At 43.6% G+C, this 21,162-nt stretch overlaps 1 protein-coding gene across 5 annotated transcripts in view; it reads right to left on the bottom strand.

Annotated features, from left to right (window-relative positions):
* The window catches only part of Nexn (nexilin F-actin binding protein), a 36,966-nt gene that overhangs the window by 4,571 nt on the left and 11,233 nt on the right, over nucleotides 1-21,162 (bottom strand). For 2 of the 5 annotated variants that reach the window (XM_004643167.2, XM_023703245.1), the window contains exons 2-11: nucleotides 17,891-17,966; nucleotides 15,525-15,716; nucleotides 14,735-14,810; nucleotides 14,502-14,650; nucleotides 9,595-9,636; nucleotides 7,612-7,797; nucleotides 7,349-7,525; nucleotides 4,717-4,905; nucleotides 3,335-3,532; nucleotides 212-433 (exon numbers count right to left, since the gene is read on the bottom strand). In XM_004643167.2, the coding sequence (XP_004643224.2) occupies nucleotides 212-433; nucleotides 3,335-3,532; nucleotides 4,717-4,905; nucleotides 7,349-7,525; nucleotides 7,612-7,797; nucleotides 9,595-9,636; nucleotides 14,502-14,650; nucleotides 14,735-14,810; nucleotides 15,525-15,716; nucleotides 17,891-17,917 (1,458 nt within the window). In that variant the 5' untranslated portion in view covers nucleotides 17,918-17,966. The remainder of the gene's footprint in view (nucleotides 1-211; nucleotides 434-3,334; nucleotides 3,533-4,716; nucleotides 4,906-7,348; nucleotides 7,526-7,611; nucleotides 7,798-9,594; nucleotides 9,637-14,501; nucleotides 14,651-14,734; nucleotides 14,811-15,524; nucleotides 15,717-17,890; nucleotides 17,967-21,162) is intronic. The other 3 variants (XM_004643168.2, XM_023703247.1, XM_023703246.1) reach the window with 2 other exon arrangements.

Genomic DNA, 21,162 nt, shown 5'->3' with positions numbered 1-21,162 from the left:
TTTTGCAGTACCAAGGATTAAACTCAGGACCTTGCGCTTGCCAAGCAAGCACTTATTCCACTGAGCTATCTCTCTGGTCCCTATAATGTGATTTTTCTAATTTCCATATTATTGTATATGCCAGGGATTAGTTGTAAGCACTAAAACTGCAAAATCATTATTTGTAAATTGATCACTGTACTTATAACCGCCAAATAGGAAAGCAGCGCACCTCGTGGAAGTTCTCAGCTTCTCGCTCTTTAATTTCAAGGTCTGTTGCTCTCCTTCTCGCTCTCTCCTCTTCTATCTTTCTCTGTATTTCTCTTTCAGACAATTGTCCGATTTTCTCAAACTTGCTTTTTAGGTTTTTAGCTTGAATAGAACCACTTCTTTTTAATTTGATTAATTCTTCATATTCTCTGCTTAGTTCAAAAGTTTCACTTTCTTCTTCTTCCTTCAAGAAGATTAAATTGGTTATCAGCAAATCACATAGTTCTTTCCTTATCCAGAGTACATTTTTAAAGACACCGAGTAGATAATCCTTACACACTTTTTTTCTTCCTATTCATTCTTGCTACATTAGCAACCATGGTATATAGACTTTGTTGTTGCTGTTGTTTTCTTATCCAGTCAAGAACTTTCATTTACAGAAAGCCGTCCCGCTTCTGTCTGGCAGAAATTACCAGCCCAGTGCTCTTTTGGGTTGTTTGGTTTGGTTTGGTTTGGTTTGGTTTGGTTTGGTTTGGTTTGGTTTGGTTTGGTTTGGTTTGTGGAACCAGGGATTGAACTCAGGTCCTTGTGCTTGCCAAGGAAGCACTTACTCCACTGAGCCATCTCCCCGGCAGCTCTTGTGCTTTGGGGCCACAATGAAGGAGAAGTTGGGTCACTGGAACACAAGGCCCACTCTCGTGTGGCATCAGTTTGATGACAAGGGACTAACGGGCAAGTGGCATGGTGCTGGACCAAGGGCGGTGGGGGGGGAGCAGGAAATGACGTCACTACGCGGAGCAGTGTAAACCTGTGGATTGTTCGCTCCTGAAATTTTCCATTGAGTTATTTTGAGACTCAGAAAAGGCAAGTGTAGGTTGGGGAGGGGATGGTGGTTTGTACAATAAAAAATGTGCACTATCTTGTATTTGAAGCCCCAAAAAAGCTTACTCTCTTCCCTAAACAATGTCCAAATCTAATTAAAAGTGCAACACTTAACTTTAGAAAATGCTCCATTTAAAATATTTTTTGGTTAGGAAGCATGGCTAACATCCTCTAACATTTTATTTTTTTTTAAATATTTATTTATTTTTATTTATTACATTTATTTATTGTGTGTGTGTGTGGCCAGCTCAGCCCACCAGGGGGCGGGTCTGGCTGGCATGTGGTGCTGGGGGATCGAACCGTGGTCCCTGTGCTTTGCCAAGCTTGTTTCAAGTAGGTGCTTTAGACCACTGAGCCATCTCTCCAGCCCCCTCTAACATTTTAATAATAATCTAAAATTAAAGTGTGCTTGGCAAGATTAACGTTTGCCAGGAATTATAGGAAGATTTTTATTAAGGGAAAGAACTGGTATGGAGAGAACACCAGGCTAGTATTAACATACGGGTTCCAATTTTGATATGTGACCTCCTGCCTAGTTCAACCCACTCACTGGGCATGACTTTCTTCATCTATAATAGAGGCAGAGTATCTCCAAAATTTCGCCTTTGGTTTTATGATCATCCTTTAAAGTTAAATCATCACTATTAATGCCCAAACTAATATTAGAACTCTAGTTCAGTAAATCCCTACCTCTTCCTAGAAGTGAGTTTTCACAATTAGACTGCTCGTTTCCAGCTTCCCTAATGAAGTGTCATCAAACTTGGGGGCGTGAACCTTGGAATACTTTCCTACCGTGTATTTATGCTTTTATATCCATATGACAGTTAAACTTCCAGGGCCCACCAGGTGGCTGCGCAACAGCGTAGGAAGCAAAATGCTTCCACAAGCACCACCCCAGCAACTGTCCGGAGACCCACGCGGCTCTTAGGTCAAGAGCCGGTGCAAGGAGCCCCCACGTTGCCTGCCAAGCGTTCCTAGCACTGCCACTCTGAGGCAGGGACAGTCACTGCTCACCCTTGCCCCAGGTCCGGGGCTCTGACCCCATTCCTGCGTCCAGCTTGGCACTGCCCGGGTTCCTTCCGCTCCTTCCCCTCTGCTGCCTGGAAAACCTGGGCCGCCCACAGGAAATACCAGTGTCCAGACAGGGTGGCTAGGCAAGCCCTTGGGAAGGCGGCCACCGAGAGCCCCTCAGGACAGCACCGGGACATAGCTGAGCAGGCATCCCGTGCTTGGAACGTCTCTGTGGGCCAGTCTGCTTTCACGTACAACCCCCTCATCCTTGCCATGCAGCCCTCTAGACGTGGGGTCCTGTGTGTGCACAGCTGTGTACTGCGTGCAGCTCAACACCAGGCAGCGCATGCTCAGATACTGAACGGCATCAGAGTTCCACGCAGAATAATTAAGTGATCCCAGCACCTTTCAGTGAGACTTAGTGGTAGACTGCTCCAAATACGCAAGGTCCTGGGCACAGTCCCAGACCCTCAAAATAAATGCCTCCTAAATTGATGAATTTATTAAAATCTATCATCCTGTGGTTTTAATTAAATGTAACTATTTCAAGAAAAATTTTGTATAAATATATTAAGTACAGCTCAAGATCATGGTGGACCTGCACACAATTTTTTTTTTTTTTTTTTCCAGTACCAGGGGTTGAACTCGGGGCCTTGAGCTTGCCAGCAGGCCACTTATGCAGCGGGGCTATCCCCCTGACCCGCTGCACACAATTTTGAGCTATAGAAGAAATATTTACTTAAGAAACTATAGTATCTCCAGGGGCCCAGGATATAGCTTAGCCGCACAGTGCCTGCCTAGCTGGCGTGAAGTTGTGAGTTCAATTCCCAGGACCACAAGAAGAAAGAAGACAACTAGTATCTCTAACACTTGCAAACTTACATGCACATGTATTCATATACTATCTTGGTACTTGACTGCTTTGAAATTCATTGAATTTAATGCTTGACGCATTTTGATATGGGAAAAAAATACATATGTGTGTGTGATGTGTGCTTGGGATCGAACACGGTGCCTCACACGTGCCACTGAGCTGCCTCCTCGCCTCCCTTTATGGGTTTTTCAAACTAGCAGGGCAGGAGTGGAGTCGCAGCGGACTAGAAATCTACGCCACCTCTCACACTGTACCAAGTCTGTGCCTCGAGGGGCTGCTGAGTGTCTCCATGGGTAAAAATGCACTGCTGCTACAGGCCATCTAAGCAAAGAGTCTTAACTACAAATGGCATAAAATGCATATTTCTTAAAATCTTACCTCTCCCATTTCTTGTCTCAGTTGTTCAAATTCTTGTTTTTCCTTTTCTAGCTTATGCTTCCTTTCTTCTTCTGTTCGTCGTTTTTCTTCTTCCATTTTTTGTTTTAATAATTCTTCAAAATTAATTTCCAGTTTTCCCGGTGTAAGAGATTCTTGAGAGATTGTTGCATATAGCTCTGGAGAATCATCATCTGCTACCTATTTAAAAGGATTATCATTTTTGCCTTCCACATACTAAAAGGAGAATAGTTATGCAAACTGGGACTACTTGGGCTGCTTCATACTGACCTAAAACCCAGATCAAAAATTCTGTTAAAAAAAAATCTGTTCAAAAGTAATAAACAAAAAAAAAAAAGAGGGAGAAATTGTTAGAAAATGTAAAAGGAATAAATAAGAGAATTATTAGAAAACAAGGCATTTTGTGGTTACAGAAGAAATGGCAACTGTCTATTCTCCATGCCAATAAACATAAAATACTTGGAGTATTTGAATTAAATATTAATATTTCTTTAATGCTAAAGACATTTTAATGGGTTAAAATTAGTGTCCATTCTGGTAACTAAAATGCAACATTTCAGTTAAGCTATGATCTTCTCTGAATAAACAGTGCATCATGAGTTTTTTTATAATCAAATATGAAAATTTCATTATACTGATTAATGTGCTGCCAACATAATTTTAAAGAAATATTAATATTTAATTAGAGCTTCTAGGTGGTTACAAGCAATTTACATTTTTAGTTTAATCCTATAACTTTATGAAGGCTGTTATTAATACCCTCATGTTATAGGCAAGATGGAAAACTCTTAAGTGTCTCAGGCTCCCAAGTTTCTGCTCTGTGCATTTAGGCAGCTGAATAAGTCAAACGTGTGTGTGTGTGTGTGTGTGTGTGTGTGTGTGTGTGTGTGTGAAGCTGCAGGGAGAGGAAGAAAAATAGTTTACCGCTGCAGTCAAAGTGGAACAAGAAAAGCATGCGGGGCCCAGGTGTCGAATTGCTTGAAAACACTGTCAGCGCCAAAGGGTCACTTGGTGCAGTTAGGGGCCAACGCCCGGGAGCGAGGGGTGAGCATGTGCAGTCCTCGCTTAACGCACACTGGAGGAAAGGAAACTGCAAAGAAAGGATGCGAGGAGGACGCGCGGACGCAGGGAGGCGGCAGCGCGCGGGGCGTCCCCGCTGCCACGCCGCAGCCGCCGCCGCCGCCGCTCGCTCGCTCGGCCCTGGAAGCTGCGGCCGGGGCCGGAAGTATTCAGGCCTCGCTCAGTCGGCGCCTTCTCCCGCCGCCCAAGCACGCCGCACGGCTCTGCTCCTGCGCGGCGCCACCGCTGCCCGCCGGGTCCTAGACCACCGGCGCCCCGCAGAGCCGAGCAGGGCGGGCTCTCACCATGCTCCTCCTCGCTTCCGCAAAGGCCCTCTTTTCGTCCTCTATTCTCCTCCGGGCGTCTTCTTCTGCTTTCCTTCTTTCCTCTTCTCTCCGCTGTCTTTCCATTTCCTCAAAACTGAGTTTGAGTTTACCGGGACGGTACTCGTGAAACGTTTTTTTGGGGTCTTGGTTGTCCTCCTCTTCATTTGCCTAACCAAGGAAACAATTCATTACCAAGACTGAGGTTAACAGAAAAGATGCTGGGCATGAAATCCTAGCTCACGGGAGGCTGAGGCAGGAGGATCTCTGAGTTCAGGGACAGCCTGGGCTACACAGCAGCAAAACGCTGCCTCAGAAAGACCAAAACAAAAACAAAAAGTAAAAAACAGGAGCAAGGTAGGTATTGATCACAAGGTACAGAATTAGCTGCTTCAGAGAGAGGAGTGTTTAATTGGCTGCTTCAGAGAGGAGTATTTAATTCCCTTCAGATACTTGGCCAAAATCCCCTTCTCTTCATAGGAAAAAATCTACATAAGATAAAATACTTAAAATGGGAAAAATTCCAAATAAAGATTTACTCAAGTTAAATAAAACTACTCAATCAAATCACGTTTCCTTTTTTCTTTCTTCAAATCAAGTTTAAACAAGATGAATTATTTCAAAACTCTTGAAGGAGTTACACTGAACATGAACTCAGACATAAACTGTATGAGCAGGTACTTAGTACTCCATCTGAGCCTGAAGTGTGCACACAGGGAGCCTTTTTGGTTGTAAAACGAAGTGGTGGTGTTTTTAATTTTTAAGGAATCCTTTTCCCTGAGAACTATGACACATCCCTCATGCTCATCAGATTACCTAGAAATGTTTTATAGAGATTCTTTTTTTTTTTTTTCCTTCCTGTATTTTAGCACAGGGTCTACAGCGTCTCACTACATAGATCCAACCGATAGTGATCCTCCTGTTTTTCAGCCTCCTAACCTCTGGGATTACAGGCGCGCCACCACGCCTGGTCTCAGTGGAGGTCTCAGCGCGCCCGCGGCGGCCAGCCCGCTGGGGTGGAACCTGCTGCTGCGCTCGCCTGAGCAGGCGCTTTGGTCCGCTGCGCTATGGGCCGGCCCTTTATAGAGTTCTAACCTGCGCCGGGTTGTTCTTCAGCACTAGAGCGCTTGCCTATCCCACAGCCTTGGGTTTGATGTCAGCCCCACCAAAAGCAAACAAAATATTCAATTTTCATGATTTTGTATTTCATTTAAATATGAATTGAAATTTAAATATGAATTTTTAAAGGAAAAAATTCCTTAAAAATTAAAAAATGGCGACTTCAGTTTATTATACCAAAAAGGCTCCCTGTGGGCACACTTAAGGCTCAAGTGAAGTATTCAGTACCTGCTCATACAGTTTATGTCTGACTTAATGTTCAAAGTGTCCCCTTCAAACTTTCTGAAGTAATTCATTTTGTTTAAACTTGATTTGGGGGCTGGGGAGATGGCTCAGTGGAATAAGCACTTCCCTGGCAAGCGCAAGAGCCTGAGTTCAATCCCTGGTTCTGCCAATAAATAAATAAATAAATTTAATTTAATTAAATAAACTTGATTTGGAAAAAAAAAAACTTTGAGTCGGGGAAATAGCTCAGTGGCACAAGTGCCTGCCTGTCAAGCACAAGGTCCTAAATTCGATAACTGGTATCACCAAATTAAAAAAAAAACTTGATTTGGTTGAGAAGTTTTATATAACTTGAGTAAATCTTTATTTGGATTTTTTCCCAATAAGATAAGTATTTTATCTTATGTAGAATATTTTTCCCATGGTAAAAGAGAAGGGGATTTTGGCCAAGTATCTGAAGGGAATTAAACATTCCTCTCTGAAGCAGCTAATTCCGTGCCTTGTGATCAATACCTTGTTCCTGTTCTTTAGTTTTTGTTTTGGTCTTTCTGAGACAGCATTTTGCTGCTCTGTAGCCCAGGATGATGTCCCTGAATTCACAGCGATCCTCCTGCCTCAGCCTCCTGAGTGCTAGGATTTTTTTTTTTTTTTTTTTTTTGTACCAAGGATTGAACTCAGGACGTTGCACTTGCCAGGCAGGCACTTATGCCAATGAGTTATATCCCCAGCCCCCAAGTGCTAGGATTTCATATGTGAACCTACAACACTAAATGCATTGCACACATACATTAATAGCATAAAAATTCAAAACATATAAAATGCCCCAAAACTAAAAGCAATGCAGATGCATCAGATACTACATATTTTATAAAAATCAAGCCCTTGGGCCAGGGAGATAGCTCAGTGGCACAAGCACCTGCCTGGCAAGCACAGGACCTCAGTTTGATGCCCACTTAACTATATGGTAATAACCTTTATCTAAAGCTAGCTAACTTCCCTAGTTAATATAAAACATAAAGGGCTGGAGAGATAGCTCGATGGTCTAAGCACCTGCCTGGCAAGCGTAAGGACCCTGATTTGATCCCCAGAACCACACGCTGGGCTGGCCTGTCCCACCAAGACCACCACGCCCCGTAATCCCAGCGCTGGGGAGGCTGAGACAGGAAGATCACTATGAGTCCAAGCTGTGTAGTGAGACCCTGTACCAAATAAATATATAAATAAAAGATTTTAAAAATAAAACACAAGATTTCAGTAGTAAATTCTGCACCATCTGCCGCCTGGCTTCTTCGAAGGCTCGTTTCTCTTCCTCTAAGCGCTGTCTGGCTTCCTCTTCTGCTTGCTTCTTTCGGTTTTCTTGTCTTTGTCGCTCCAGTTCTTCGAAAGTCAACTTCAGTTTTCCAGGAAAACGTGATTCTTTCCTCGTTTCGCTTTCCATTTCATCATCCTAGAAAGACATGAAATCTACCTGTTATCCATCAAGGGAAATGCTGCTAACTGAACTATTTTAACTTGTTCTTCAAAAAAAATTACCATGACCGACGAGAGGCACTTGGCTTCCTTGAGAGAGCATCGCTGTTCTTCGTGTCCTACTGTGTCTTCGTCACATGTGAGTCTTTCCTTCTCTGCTTTTTCTGGATCCTCAAACCTCCTCGTTTTTCCAGATGTTTTGTATGATTTGACAGGTACCACTGTGATGAGCAGTGACTCATCTCCTTCCTATTGTACAAGAGAGATAATTAATATATCTTCTTCATAAAAATTCAGGCCTTAGGGAACTTTACCTCCATCACTGGTGAATTTCATGACATTGCTGTCAATGTTATTATGAAAAACAAAAGATTATATTTCTTACTAATTACTTTCAGATATCTTCTTGAAATTCCCTGTGCATTATTAGCTAATCTTAGTGCAATCCATTGCTGACAAGGGTCAAGAAGCATTCCAGTCCCTAGAAGGTGGAGTTAAGGTAACTAATCAGATGACAAAATTGTAGTGGCACAGCCAGCTGAGTCGCCGTAGCCCCGCACCAGCTAATGTGCAGATGAGTGGGCTCTAAACCAATTTGATGGTGGATGGATTCAGTTGAAACACAGAGAAGTTTCTTCGTATGATTCTTTTTTTTTTTTTCTTAATGTATTTAGTAAAGGGTCTACAGGATCTCACTACGTAGAGCAGATTCTCCTCGTGGTGATTCTCCTGTTTTCAGCCTCCCAAGAGCTATAATTACAGGCACACGCCACCATGCCCAATTCTCCCAATTGCTGGGATAATCTCAATCACCCTCTCCGCACACCCTGGGGCCAGCATGGCAGGCCCGGGGATCGAACCCGGCCGCTGTGCTCTGCCTAAGCAGGCGCTTTAGTCTGCTGAGCTATTTGGACGGTCCCTTCATATGGTTCTTTTTCTATTTTATTATTATTATTTTTTTTTTTGTGTGGTACTGAGGATTGAACTCAGGGCCTTGTGCTTTCCAGGCAGGTGCTTATTCCAGTGAGCTATCTCCCCAGCCCCGCTTCATATGATTCTTCATGCAGGTTTTCAAATACTTGATAATAATAGTGTTTAATTTTTTAAAAAATGTGATAGCCAACTGTTGATTAAACATTTGCAGTATGGATTTAAAAATCCTCAATATTTTATTGATTAAAATATTCTTTTTCATTTTTAATTCATTTGTTAGCCCTAACACAGTCTTTTTTTTTTTTAATTTTATTTTGCAGAACTGGGGATTGAACTCAAGCCCTTGCGCTTGCCAGGCAAACACTTATTCTACTTAGCCATCTCCCTGGCCCACATAATCTATTGTTGCTTTTAACTTTTCTCAGAAATAAGAGGATTATAAAATGCAGTACAAGGGCTGGGAGATAGCTCACTGGCTTAAGCGCCTGCCTGGTAAGCACAGGTTCCCAAGTTCGATCCCTGGTACCACACACACACACAAAGAAAACGTAGTGCAAGCACTTAGACACTGCCAATTTTTGTGGCTGTAGCCTAGGCACACCATCAAATTGTTTGATTTTTAACATTCTCTGTTAGATCAGAAGAGGTGACTGGAGCATGGTTGTCCGTCCGTGGCAGACACATGGCAGTCTGCTAGCGCAGAAAACTAAAGCACAGACGGTCAGCACTGAGGAGAAGAAGACAAAAGAAAATTGTCTTTAAAATGTTAGCTTTCAAAAAAATAAAATAAGGTGTTAGCTTTCGACAATCTCAAGTGTTAGTAACAATTCAAGAAAGATACAGTCTTGGCAGAGTGTCCCAAACTGAGCCTTGCTTTTCTAAACTAACTGTAAGAGCGAAAACATTCATCCCTAAATATGCTAAGCTGTAGAGTTGGAAAGTACAAAACTATCATCTTGCCTTAGCAAGACGGACTTCTCCCTTTCGTAGCTACTGTTATATTGAAAATAAAACGAGTTAAAAGTCCCTCCAGGTTTTTGTCTTAGGTTACAAGATCATGTGTGAATCAGATACTTTGAGGTGTGCATTTCATGAAAGGGAATGTGTTTTTACCTCTGATCCTGATTCAGTTGCCGAACTGTGTGTGTCCTCAATCTATTGAATGAGAATTTCATATCATTACGTTACACTGGATTTCTGCTTGTTGCCTTTAAACATATGAATGAACACTAATTTAGTTGTGACTTAATTTTCAAATGTGTAATAATCGTTGAAACATTTTATATCATTCCAAGTTAGCCAAATGTCCTTTTATTTTGATTTTTACTTATTTTATTTGTATTTTTAAGACAGGGTCTCACTATGCAGCTCAGGCTGGCCTTGAGCTCACTTTGTAGCCCAGGCTGGTCTCAAACTCATAATGATCCTCCTGCCTCAGCCTCCCGAGTGCTGGGATCACAGGTGTATGCCACCACGTCCAGCTCCAAATGTCCTTTTAACTTTTTTTTTTTTTTTTTTGCAGAACTGGAGATTGAACTCAGGCTCTTGCACTTGCCAGGGAAGTGCTTATTCCACTGAGCCATCTCCCCAGCCCCAAATATCCTTTTAAATGGAGATTAAACCTTTAATTTGTCACCTTGATGTCAATATCCAGGGAACAGTACATTAAGAAAAAATTAGGATAAAACCTACCTTTGTGAATCTGGAAACTGAATAATGGGCCAGACTCTGGCCTGGCTGTGAGTTTACCAGCAGGACTTACAAATTCTATTAGCAATGTAAACTGAAATACACAGAAACACTCTTCCATTATTTGCCCTGCCCCGACGAAAGGAAAATTTATCATCAGCAATGAAATAATTGTCATGATTATATTTACAATAAAAATATAAGTGATGTGATAATAAAATGTGATAAAATGTAGAGGGTAGGCCTGGGAAGATAGCTGGACAGTCTCAGCTCCTGCCTGGCAAGAGCAAGGACCTGGGTTTGATCCCTGGTACTGTATGCTGTGCCACCTCTGGAAGCCCAGGCGTGCTGAGCCAGCCACCAAGACCAGGCATGGTGGTGCACACCTGTAATCCTAGTGCTGAGGAGGCTGAGACAGGAGGAGCACTGAGTCTAAGCCGCATAGCGAGACCCTGCGCTGAATACATAAATAAAAGTTTTGTTTTGTTTTGTTTTGAACGTATAGGCTTATTTAGAAGGAAAAAGACTTCTAGAATCTACACTGGTTTCTCTGTATTTTGACCAGATCTAAAAAGGAAAACCCTTACTTAAAAAGTGAGCGGTCAGCTGGGCACAGTGGCACATGCCCATGATCCCAGGGGTGGGAGGCTGACGCAGGGGGTTTGCAAGGTGCAGCCAGCCTGGGAAGTTGGTAAAAGAGCTGGGGCTGGAGCTCCGTGCAGAGCCCGAGTTCAGACCCCAGGGCCGCAATCAGTGCAGGTCCCTGTGGCCATCACTCATAAAAACGTGCTAGTTTGGCTGAAGAGCAGCCCACCCTGCTTTCCACAGTAAGAACCAAAGGACGATCTCTGCTTTCACACTCAGTGCTTGAGATCTTGGAACAAAACATAGGAAACATGGGCAGGAGTGAAATAGGGACCTTAAGAAAGTGTAACATTGGGGCTAGGGAGATGGCTCAGTGGAATGAGCGCTTCCCTGGCAAGTGCAAGGGCCTGAGTTCAATCCCCAGTTCTGGAAAAATACGGGGAATGCTGGGGGCACGCTGAGATGGCGATGCGTGCCCCGGGGATTGAACCCCGGCCCCTGTGCCTGCTTGCAGGCACTTTAATCTGCTGAGCTATTTGGCCGGCCCCAATATGTTTTATTCAAATGCCCAATTTTAGTAAATTATTCTACATAAATCATCTATCTTAAAAGTCTACTTTAGGGGCCAGGGAGATAGCTCAGTAGAATAAGTGCTTCCCTGGCAAGCGCAAGGGTCTGAGTTCAATCCCCATTTCCACAAAAAAAAAAAAAAAAAAAAAAAAAAAAAAATTCTACTTTATACTTTCATAATTTATTTTTTAAAATCCATTAAGAAGTCAGGCATAGTGGCCAGGGAGATGGCTCAGTAGAATAAGCGCTTGCCAGGCAAGCGCAAGGGCCTGAGTTCAATCCCTGGTTCCATTAAAAAAAAAAGTCAGGCATAGTAGTATTTGCCTGTAATCCCAGCACTCAGGAGGCTGAGGCAAGACAATTGCTGCAAATTTGAGCCCAGCCTGAACTACATAGTGAGACCCTGTTTCAAAACACCAAAACAAGAATAATTGTTATTATTATTTCAGAATGATTTTGCGAACTACAAAGTGATTCTGTTCAGAATAATTTCCTACAGTGCCTGCCTGGCAAGTTTGATGTCATGAGTTCAATTCCCAGTACCAGGAAATAAATAAATAAATAACCATCTCCAGAATAATTTCCTTCACTACAGAAGATCCCAGATGTCTGTCGAGGAACCTGACACCAAGCCTGTGGGACAGAGAAAGGCCAAGTGTCTGGTCCGGACTTTCTGTTCCTTACTGCAGCATCCTTCTCTGATCCCTCTTAGCTTAGGACAAGACAATTCTGCAGTGGGTTTTCCTTTGCTCATTTTAAACCATCGCCAAAATAGCAGAAGATAGAAGAAGAATTTTCTTCAGTAAACAAAGAAAAACATGAATTCGCAGAAGGGGCCCTGGTGTCAGTGTGTTCACAGAGAACAGATCTTCAAGGGTCGATTGTGAGTGATGCTGACCTTCAGAAACTACTATGAAAGGGGCTAGGGAGATGGCTCAGTAGAATAAGTGCTTGCCTGGCAAGCACAAAGGCCTGAGTTCAATCCCCAGTTCTGCAAAAAAAAAAAAAAAAAAGAAAAGAAAGAAGCTACCATGAAGGAACCACATCCCACTCTGACCTTACAAAAAGAAAACGGCTCTTGCCTCTTCCCAGGTCAGTTTCCTTTGCCCCTTCTCATTTCAAGATCCCTCCCCCACCAATGTCTTGTCTTTCTAAATTGACAGGCTTTAATTTTGCCCATCAGGATAGCTTTAAAAATAACCACATAATATCAAGTCAAGATTTTTTCCTCAGCAGCACTTGGGAGGCTGAGGCAGAAAGATCGCCACAAGTTCAAGGCCAGCCTGGGCTACATAGTGAATGCAAGGGCAGCCTGAACTACACAGCAACTCAAAAAAAAAAAAAAAAAAAAAAAAAAATTAACATTCAATACAGCAGGGTACGGTGGAACATGCATGTAATCCTAGCACTCAGGAAGCTGAGGCAGGAGGATCCTTGCAAGTCTGAGACCATTCTGGGCTGCAAAGTGAACTCAAGGCCAGCCTGAGCTGTATAGCAAGACCTTGTCTCAAAAAGACATAAATAAATAAATAAATAAATAAATATCCAATACGCAAGTCACATCCAATTTTAATCCAACTCTAGATCCTCAAATCTTAGAGCCAGTAATTCCTTGGCAACTATTCATTCGTCCCCTGCCCCCTAGTGCAGAAATCCTGTCTACAACCTTCCTGCATAGAGATGTGTGAGCTGGAGCCTGTGACCCGGCACGGAGACTCCCGGCTGTCTTCACACTTTTTACACCTTGTAGGCAAAGATACAGTGGATTAGATTAGATCTGAGTGGAAAAGGTGCTTAGATTTTTAAAATTAAGCTTTACATATTTGCAAGAAGAAAGTGCTTTTAATACTCTTATCTGCCTACATTTCCTTAGTTTAACAGGCCCCAAGTTTTGTGAACCGGGATTCTCTGGCCCTCTGCCATGCAGCAGGTATTTGGAGTAACTAAAGAAAATGGTTCTTTTTTAGGCTATTTTGTCTCCATCATGCTCTGAAAATTCTGTCTTCATCATATTCAAACTCACTTTTCAACACAAACAATTTTTTTTTTTTTTTTTTTTTGAGACAGGGTCTCACTGTGTAGAACAGGCTGACCTCAAACTCACTCAGTGATCCTTCTGCCTCAGCTTTTTGGGTACTGGGATCACAGGCATGCACCAAACACAGCCCACACAGACAATTAAAACAACAACAACACTGCCTGTGTATTCTACTTCCAGGGTGCAGTGGCTCTGAAGTCTCTGAGTTCTGTAAGTGGACCCAGAACTGAAAAGAGGTAGCTGAACCCTGTGGAGCACATCTGTAACCCCAGGATTCAGGAGGCTGAGTCAGGAGGGTCTCTGCGAGTCCCAGTAACTTACTCTGCAGTTACTGGAGTGCTTTGGTATAGAGTCAGTTTAATGCCAGCCCAAACTACATAGCGAGATTTTTCTCTAACAACAAAAAAAGGGAGTGTAATGGGAGAGAGGCTGACACTGGGTATGTTATACGCATGTATGAAAATGTCACAATACTATTATTCCATGTAATTAATATGTATGAAGAAAAGAATTAAAAACAAAGGCTGGGGCCACAGCTCAATGGCACAGCACCTGCCTGCATGAGGTCGAAAGTTCAATGCCCAGGACCAACAACAAAAAATTAAAAACAAAAATTAAAAGTAGACTAATTTCAGATACAAATGCACTATTTTCTGCCAAACACCATATACTTTTAATTAGATATTTTATTCTCCTTTTTTTTTTTTTTTTTTTTTTTTTCTTTTTTTTTTTTTTTTTTTTTTTTTTTTTTTTGTTCCTCGAATGGCTTCAGGGCACTTTTGGCCAGCGGGAGAGTTGTGAGGTTCGAACTCCAGCAACCTGAGGCTGAGAGCTTTGTGGAAGCAGCCACTTAAAGGCCTGAGCTAGGGCCATGCCCCCTTATTCTCCTATTTTGTAACTTCTAAAATATTACCTATGTTTATATTAATTCTCATATAATTTCACTGCAAGATGAATGTTAATATTAATGACTACAAGATTTGAATACTGAGGTATCTTTACTTAATTGATTTTTAGGTTAGCTGCTATTAATAGGTTTACATTGCATTAAAGTATTTTAAGTAGGTGACATACGGATTAGTTTTCGTTTGGAAAATCAGTTTCAGAAGCACGTTCCTACTTAGCACAGAGCACCTACCTGCTCAGCCCTTTTGGCCAGCTCCCGCTGGATTTTCCTCTTTTCTAACATATCCTGCTCGATTCTGCGTCTCCGCTCCTCCTCTGTCCTCTTCCTTTGTTCTTCTTGCCTCTGTTTCTCCATTTCAGCAAATTTGCCTTTCACAGTACCTAAGAACACACGAACAGCGTTTGCTACTTTTGCTGTTTCTTTGTTTGCAATTTCATTTATAACTGGCCCCGCTGGCTTCTTACCTGTCAGCTTGGGCACATAAGCCTTTTCGACTTTGGAAGATACTTCCTCCTCCTCAGAAGCAAGCAGGTCCTTAATCTAGATAGTTACATAAAGCAGAGTAAACACAGGTCCCCAAATACCAACGGTCCCATCCTCTGCTAGGGGCGCCTTGCACCGCCCCTGGGGCTCAGCTGTAGGGACTGCGCCCCACATTTCTAAATCATGCTGGGAAAGACAGGAGCAATGGCTCATTACAAAGTGGAACAATTAAAGGCCGGCCAACTAGCTCAGCGGATTAAAGCGCCCACAAGCAGGCGCGGGGGCCAGAGATTAGATCCCGGGGCTGCCGTGCGGGCCGAGTGCGCTGAGATGGCGACTGACACTGGGCACGGTGGCGCGCGCCTGTAATCCTGGCTCTTGGGAGGCTGTAAACAGGAGGATCACTACGAGTCCGATCTAGTAGTGAGCCCCTGAGCACCCTGTAGACCCTTCCCTAAATACAGGAAAATAAAAACCATCATCACCACGTCTGAAATCAAGCATGATTAGACTTTATGAGTTGTTTAGTACTTAATTGTCCCTTTAATTTTTCAGACCAAGAATAACTACAGGTCACTGACACAGTAAAAAGTCAAATGCAGACAAGGCTCCTACTCTGTATGCTGACCGTAAGTGAGCTTCCAAATACAGGAAAATCCTGCCGTTCCCACAGATACGAAAGGTAACTCTGCATATTAAATAATAACATTCAGTGAAATGTAAAGTTAAATGGTGAAACTGATCGTTAGCACAAGAATAAAAGAACACAACCTCCTGCTTTCTCCTGTTCCACTCTCTCTCTCTAATGTACTGTTCTTTTCTTCTTTGCTTTTCGTCTCTAGATCGCCTCTGGTTCCTTTCTTCCCTGGCCCTCTGCATGGCTTCAAATTGATCTTTTACATCACCCTTGCCAAGTTTGGGCACATAGGACTTGGAGACAGGTTTAGACGAAGAAAGCAGAATCTTCGTTAGAAGAAAATAAAGAGAAGAAAGTTAAAAAAAAAAAAAAGATAGGAAAAAATTAGGTAAAGATAAGAATAAGCAATATAGAAATATTTATTGAAGCACAAAGTAGAAAAGAGCTTGAAACATTTATTTGGACTATCCCAACCTGATTAGATAATTGCTACAACCGCAGTATGGAAATCAAAACCATAGAAAATAGGAGAAATTTTATTAGCATAAAATTCTTAAGGAAAGAAGTCCCACTGAGTAACGTTTCACTGAACACCGATAAAACATCACATCAAAAACTGAAACCCAATGAGAAAATAATCTGTATTTTATTGCCCTGCTTCATTTCTGATCTGGATGTGAATGCCCTAGAACTCAGCCTGTAGCCCAGGCGGCCTCAGCCTCCCATGCACCACTGCACCAAGGTCAGGCTTTTTTTGTTTGTTTTGTTTTCTGAGAAGGGGTCTTGCTATGCCCTTCAGGCTAGCCTTGAGCCCGCTAGTCTAGGCTGGCCTCAAACTCGCAGGAATCCTTCTGTCTCAGCCTTCCCAGCAAAGGCTTTTTTAACTTTTTCATTTTAGGGTATCAGGAACTGAGCTCATTTTAAAATTCTCAGTACTTATAACAAAACCAAAGAGAAAAATTACTGCAGGTATTAAAAAAAAGGTCTGAGACTGGGTGTGGTGGCGTGTGCCCGCAATCCCAGCTCTTGAGAAGCTGTAAAGAGGCAGATCACTATGAGTCCCATCCAGTAGTGAGACCCTGAACACCCTGTAGACCCTTCCCTAAAAATACAAAAAAATAAAATAAAGGTCCTCAGCCAAATGTGGTGATACATGCCTATAATCTCAGCACTGGAGAGGCTGAGGCAGGAGGATCGTCGGAAGTTTGAGACCAGCCTAGGCTACAAAGTGAGCTCAAGGCCAGCCTGAACTGCATAGTGGGACCCTGTCTCAAAATAAATAAATAAGGGGCTGGGGAGACTCAAGTCATAGCACTTGCCTGGCAGGTGCAAGGACCCAGGTTCGATCCCCAGTACCCCATGTCCTGTATGCCCTGCTGACTGGAAACCGGGTGTGGTGGCATACACGTGGAATATGCCAGCGCTGGGGAGGCAGAGGCTGGAGGATCACTAAAAGCCCGAGCTGTGTAGTGAGACGCTATACCAAATCAATTAATTAATTAAAAAGATTTTTTAAAGTAAATAAGATGAGCCAAGCAATGACCGTGACTCATCCAGATGACTGACACTGACAAAGTTTCTGCAATCTGAGGTACAGGATCTCAGCATAAATCCTGAGGGGATTTCACTGACCTTATCAGACCCAAAAGCTACAACTCTTGTTGCATAGGTCCTGCTTTACCTTGGTCTTAACCATTCAGCAAAAAGTATAAAAACGAAGTATAAGAAGTAAAGCCACGCTGTTATGTTGAGCTGTAGGGGACTCAGGTCAACAATTTCTGACATTGCCAGTGAAGCAGAAGACCCAATACTATTATGGGCTACTGGACTCTTTTAGAATATTTTGCTGAGTTTACACACCTATAATATTCAAATGACGGAACTAAACAAAAAAAGGGGATACAGATGAATGTCCATTTTGTATCTGTGTATTCAAAGTGGTTAGGATAGATATAGTTACATTCTCTTAATGAATAGAGGGATTTGCTCTAATGGTGTTTGTAAATAGGATATCATGTCCACATCTTGTACAGCAATTAACCACTAGGAAGAAAGTATGCAATGTGTTAATTATTGAAACTGCCCTACCAATTTGGTTTGAAACTGTCTCATTGCTATTTGTTTCTCAATAAAATTATGGGGGAAAAAAACTAAATAAGATGAGAGGGTCCTCACATAAGAATCAACTATCACTTTCTCCTGTGAATGTAGGTTAAAAAAAAAAAAATTTAACACAGGCTCCCCAAGACATTTACAACTGTGCTCCAGGAGCTATCAAGCCAGTCCACTACTCCTCCCAAGCTTAGCAATCCTGCTTCCTGGACCCCAAACGAAAGTACGGCCCCAGCACAGCCTGTGCATCGTAGCTTTTCTTATCTCTCATCTTGACATTATTTTGCTCATTGTGAGCTTTCCATCAAATGAGTGCCTTTGCAGTCACGCTAAAGTCAACCTTATACTTCACTTTTTTACAATGAAAAAATAAGCTTTTGAGACTTACCTCCGCCTTTTGGGAAATATCGTTCATGTTTGCTCTGCGTGGTTTTAGGCAGATGATTCTTTGGGTATTTCTGCACCTACAAAAATTTATTTTAACACTTTATAAGGATTTTAATGACCTTACTTTAACATGTTATCCATTTCTGTAGAAACAGCATGTTAATTTCTCCTAAATAATCCGAACAAGTAATAAATTGTGAGAACCTTCAGCTTCTTGTCCCAAGATTCAGAGTACAGACAACACAGGTTCGTGGAGTTCAAGACCTTGGTGAACACAGCAGGTGAAAAGGGTGTCTATCCTGAAGACATCCGATGTTTTATTCCACAAATATCAAACAGAGTAAGGCAGTTGGTCATGTTTTCAGATCTATCAGTCCTCAACTGTGAAGAATGTTCTCCCTTCCATTAATTCCATCTTTTTGTTTTGTGTAATTTCAGGTTTTTAAAAACATACACATAAAAAAACATACACATGATGGATATGTATATTATGTAAATTGATCATTACATCAATATGAAATTTTTCCTCCTTGGGCCAGCGAGATAGCTCAGAGGACTAAGCGCCTGCTTAGGCAAGTGGAGGGACTCGGGTTCGAGGCCTAGTACCACATGCAGTGCCGGCCGCGCCCCCCACCCCTAGCACGCTCAGCCAGGGTGGTGGTGCGAGTTCAAAGCCAGCCTGGGCTACACAGTGAGTTTAAGCCCAACCCATACTACAAAGTGAAAGCCTGTTTCAAAGAAAAAAAAAAAAGAAAGTTCCTTCCTGTTACTTTATTGTCTTGAACTAATCTAACATGAAAATAGCCGCACTCACTTTCCTAGTTTACAGATTGGCGTACAATGTTCTATTCATTTTTTTGTTTTTACAGGTTAACAATTTCTCTTAGGGGGCCAGCGAGAGAGCTCAGTGGACTAAAGCGCTTGCTTAGGCAAGCACAGGGGCCGCGGTTCGATCCCCTGCTCCGCAAGCTGTGCCAGCCCTGCCCCCAGGGTGGGCTGAGTGGGCCACGGAGTCTGCGCATGGTGGCGCAAGTCTGTAATCCCAGCACTGGGGAGGCCGAAACAGGAGGATCACTATGAGTCCAAGCTGCATAGCGAGACCCTGCAACAACCAAATACATTATATATAATATGAATATATATATATGAATTTCGCTTAGACATAACACATACCTGGATCTTGCTTTTAAAAATCAGTTTTGATTATATCTGCTTTTTAATTTCAGTACTTCATTCATTACCTACCATGGGGTCTAATTTTGAGATTGGGGCTCACTGTGTTGCTCAGGCCCGTCTCACAGTCCTAGACCCAAGGAGCCTCCTGTCTCAGCCTCGCCTGCAGCTGGGTCTACAGGTAGCTGTTTCAACAGACGCCAGGTATGGTTCAGGCTCACAGCCAGGTGGAGCGCAGGTTCCCCGTCTTTCTCCCATACAACATGCAGCCTCGCGTTCTCCCCATCCCAACACCCCACCAGAGCAGCTCGGCTCAGCCCACGGTGTGGACGGTGTGTGCGGCGGCGCGCGTGGGCCTCTGCAGGTCACGCACCGCTCGCGGCTGCACAGCTCTGCGGGGGCCTCCTCCTGCTCCCTGTGCACCGGTTTATTACCCACTCATCTATCACACAGCGTCTTGATTGCAAATGCCCACGTGTAGGGTTTGGGGATGGAACTTTCCAGATCCCTTCAGGTAACTACCAAGAGGCATGACTACTGGGTTGTCAGCCGCACCTGGTGCTGTCAGCGCCCCCATTTCCCCACTGTTCTAAGTGCACAGTGCTGTCTCACTGTGGGATGCGTGTGTGCACACACACACACACACACACACAGGCCTTACTCCCGGCTTCCACGCCCCGCACTGCAGTCATCGCATATGACTACCAGACGGGGGCGCTGTCGTACAGTAGGATTCTTTTTTTCCTTTCTGTCTTATTGAGACAGGGTCTCGCTTGCTATACAGTTCAGGTTGGTCTTGACCTCACTTTGTATCCAGACTGGCCTCGAACTCGCAAGGATCCTCCTGCCTCATCCACCCCAGTGCTGGGGTCACAGGCACACGCCACTACACCCAGCTAATTGTCCTATTTACTGTTGCTGTTAATTTCTAATTGTATCTACTTTGTAATTAAATTTGCTCACAGGCACTATGTATAGGAAAGAAAGTGAACCAAGCAGGGTGGGAACGCTCTGTGGTCCAGGCCTCCTGGTATCCTGCCTGCACCCCTGCCTGTAGCAGGACCTGCTGGGCATCCTATTGTCCTTGTTCTCCTTCAAAATCGCACTGGTTATTCTGGATCTTTCCCTCACCACATAAACTATGAAATCTTGGTCTATGTCAACGAAATAATTTTTGAGGGTTTCTATTGGGACTGCACTGAATGTGCACATGGAGGACCGCCATCTGCATGAGCAGACTCGGCCCCCAGAAACACAGCGTGTCCCCCAGAAGCTCCCTGAGGAGCTTCCCACTTCCCAACACACAGGCCTTCACCACGCTTGCCAGATTTATCCAAAGGCTCCTACTTGGAACTTGTAGGAGTTCACATTTTCTCCCTGTAAGAAAAAATACATGAGGCAGGTGCACCGGGAAGAATGGGGTCCCAGGCCAGCTAGTGCAGCCTCCTGAGGGCAGGCCCAAAGGGTCAGGGCCCCTGGCCCGCTTGTGGGCCCCAGCCTACTCTAGCGCTAAAGGGTTTGGTTTGGTACCGGGAATTGAGCTCAGGACCTCAAGCTTGCCAGGCAGGCACTGTGTCACTGAGCTATCTCCACATCCCTTGTAAATGGTTGTGCTCCTTAGGCCTTTAAGGATGACCCGTGGTGCTAGAAGGTGGAGTCCAACCACAGCGTTCAGCTGTCACATCCCACAGCCCTCCTGAAGCAGCTCTGCTTCCTCGGGCTCCTTAGGGGCGACTCTAGTTCCTGTACAAAGACAATTTTGTCACCCATGGGCATCTCCTTCTGCTCCCTGGCTGCCCCTCCCATCCTTCCCGGAGCCCGGGGGCCCGTGGCTCCTCTCCCTGCACCAGCGCCTATGCCTGCACAGACACACAGCTGCCAGAGTGTAATGACCCTAATTACACGGGGGAATGCGTACTATGAAATTAAAAATTCAGAACAACAGCATGGGAGGGGTAACTGTGCTTTTGGTTTTCACAAGCCCTCATAAAAATTCCAAACTCGGGCTGGAGAGATGGCTCAGTGGTCTAAAGCACCTACTTAGAACAAGCTTAGCAAAAGCATCAGGGACCGCGGTTCAATCCCCCAGCACCACATGCC

Source organism: Octodon degus, unplaced genomic scaffold (assembly GCF_000260255.1).
Source record: "Octodon degus isolate 3935 unplaced genomic scaffold, OctDeg1.0 scaffold00167, whole genome shotgun sequence".
NCBI lineage: Eukaryota > Metazoa > Chordata > Mammalia > Rodentia > Octodontidae > Octodon > Octodon degus.
The sequence above is the reverse complement of the archived record's forward strand: the minus strand, read 5'-3'. Positions and strand labels throughout refer to the sequence as shown.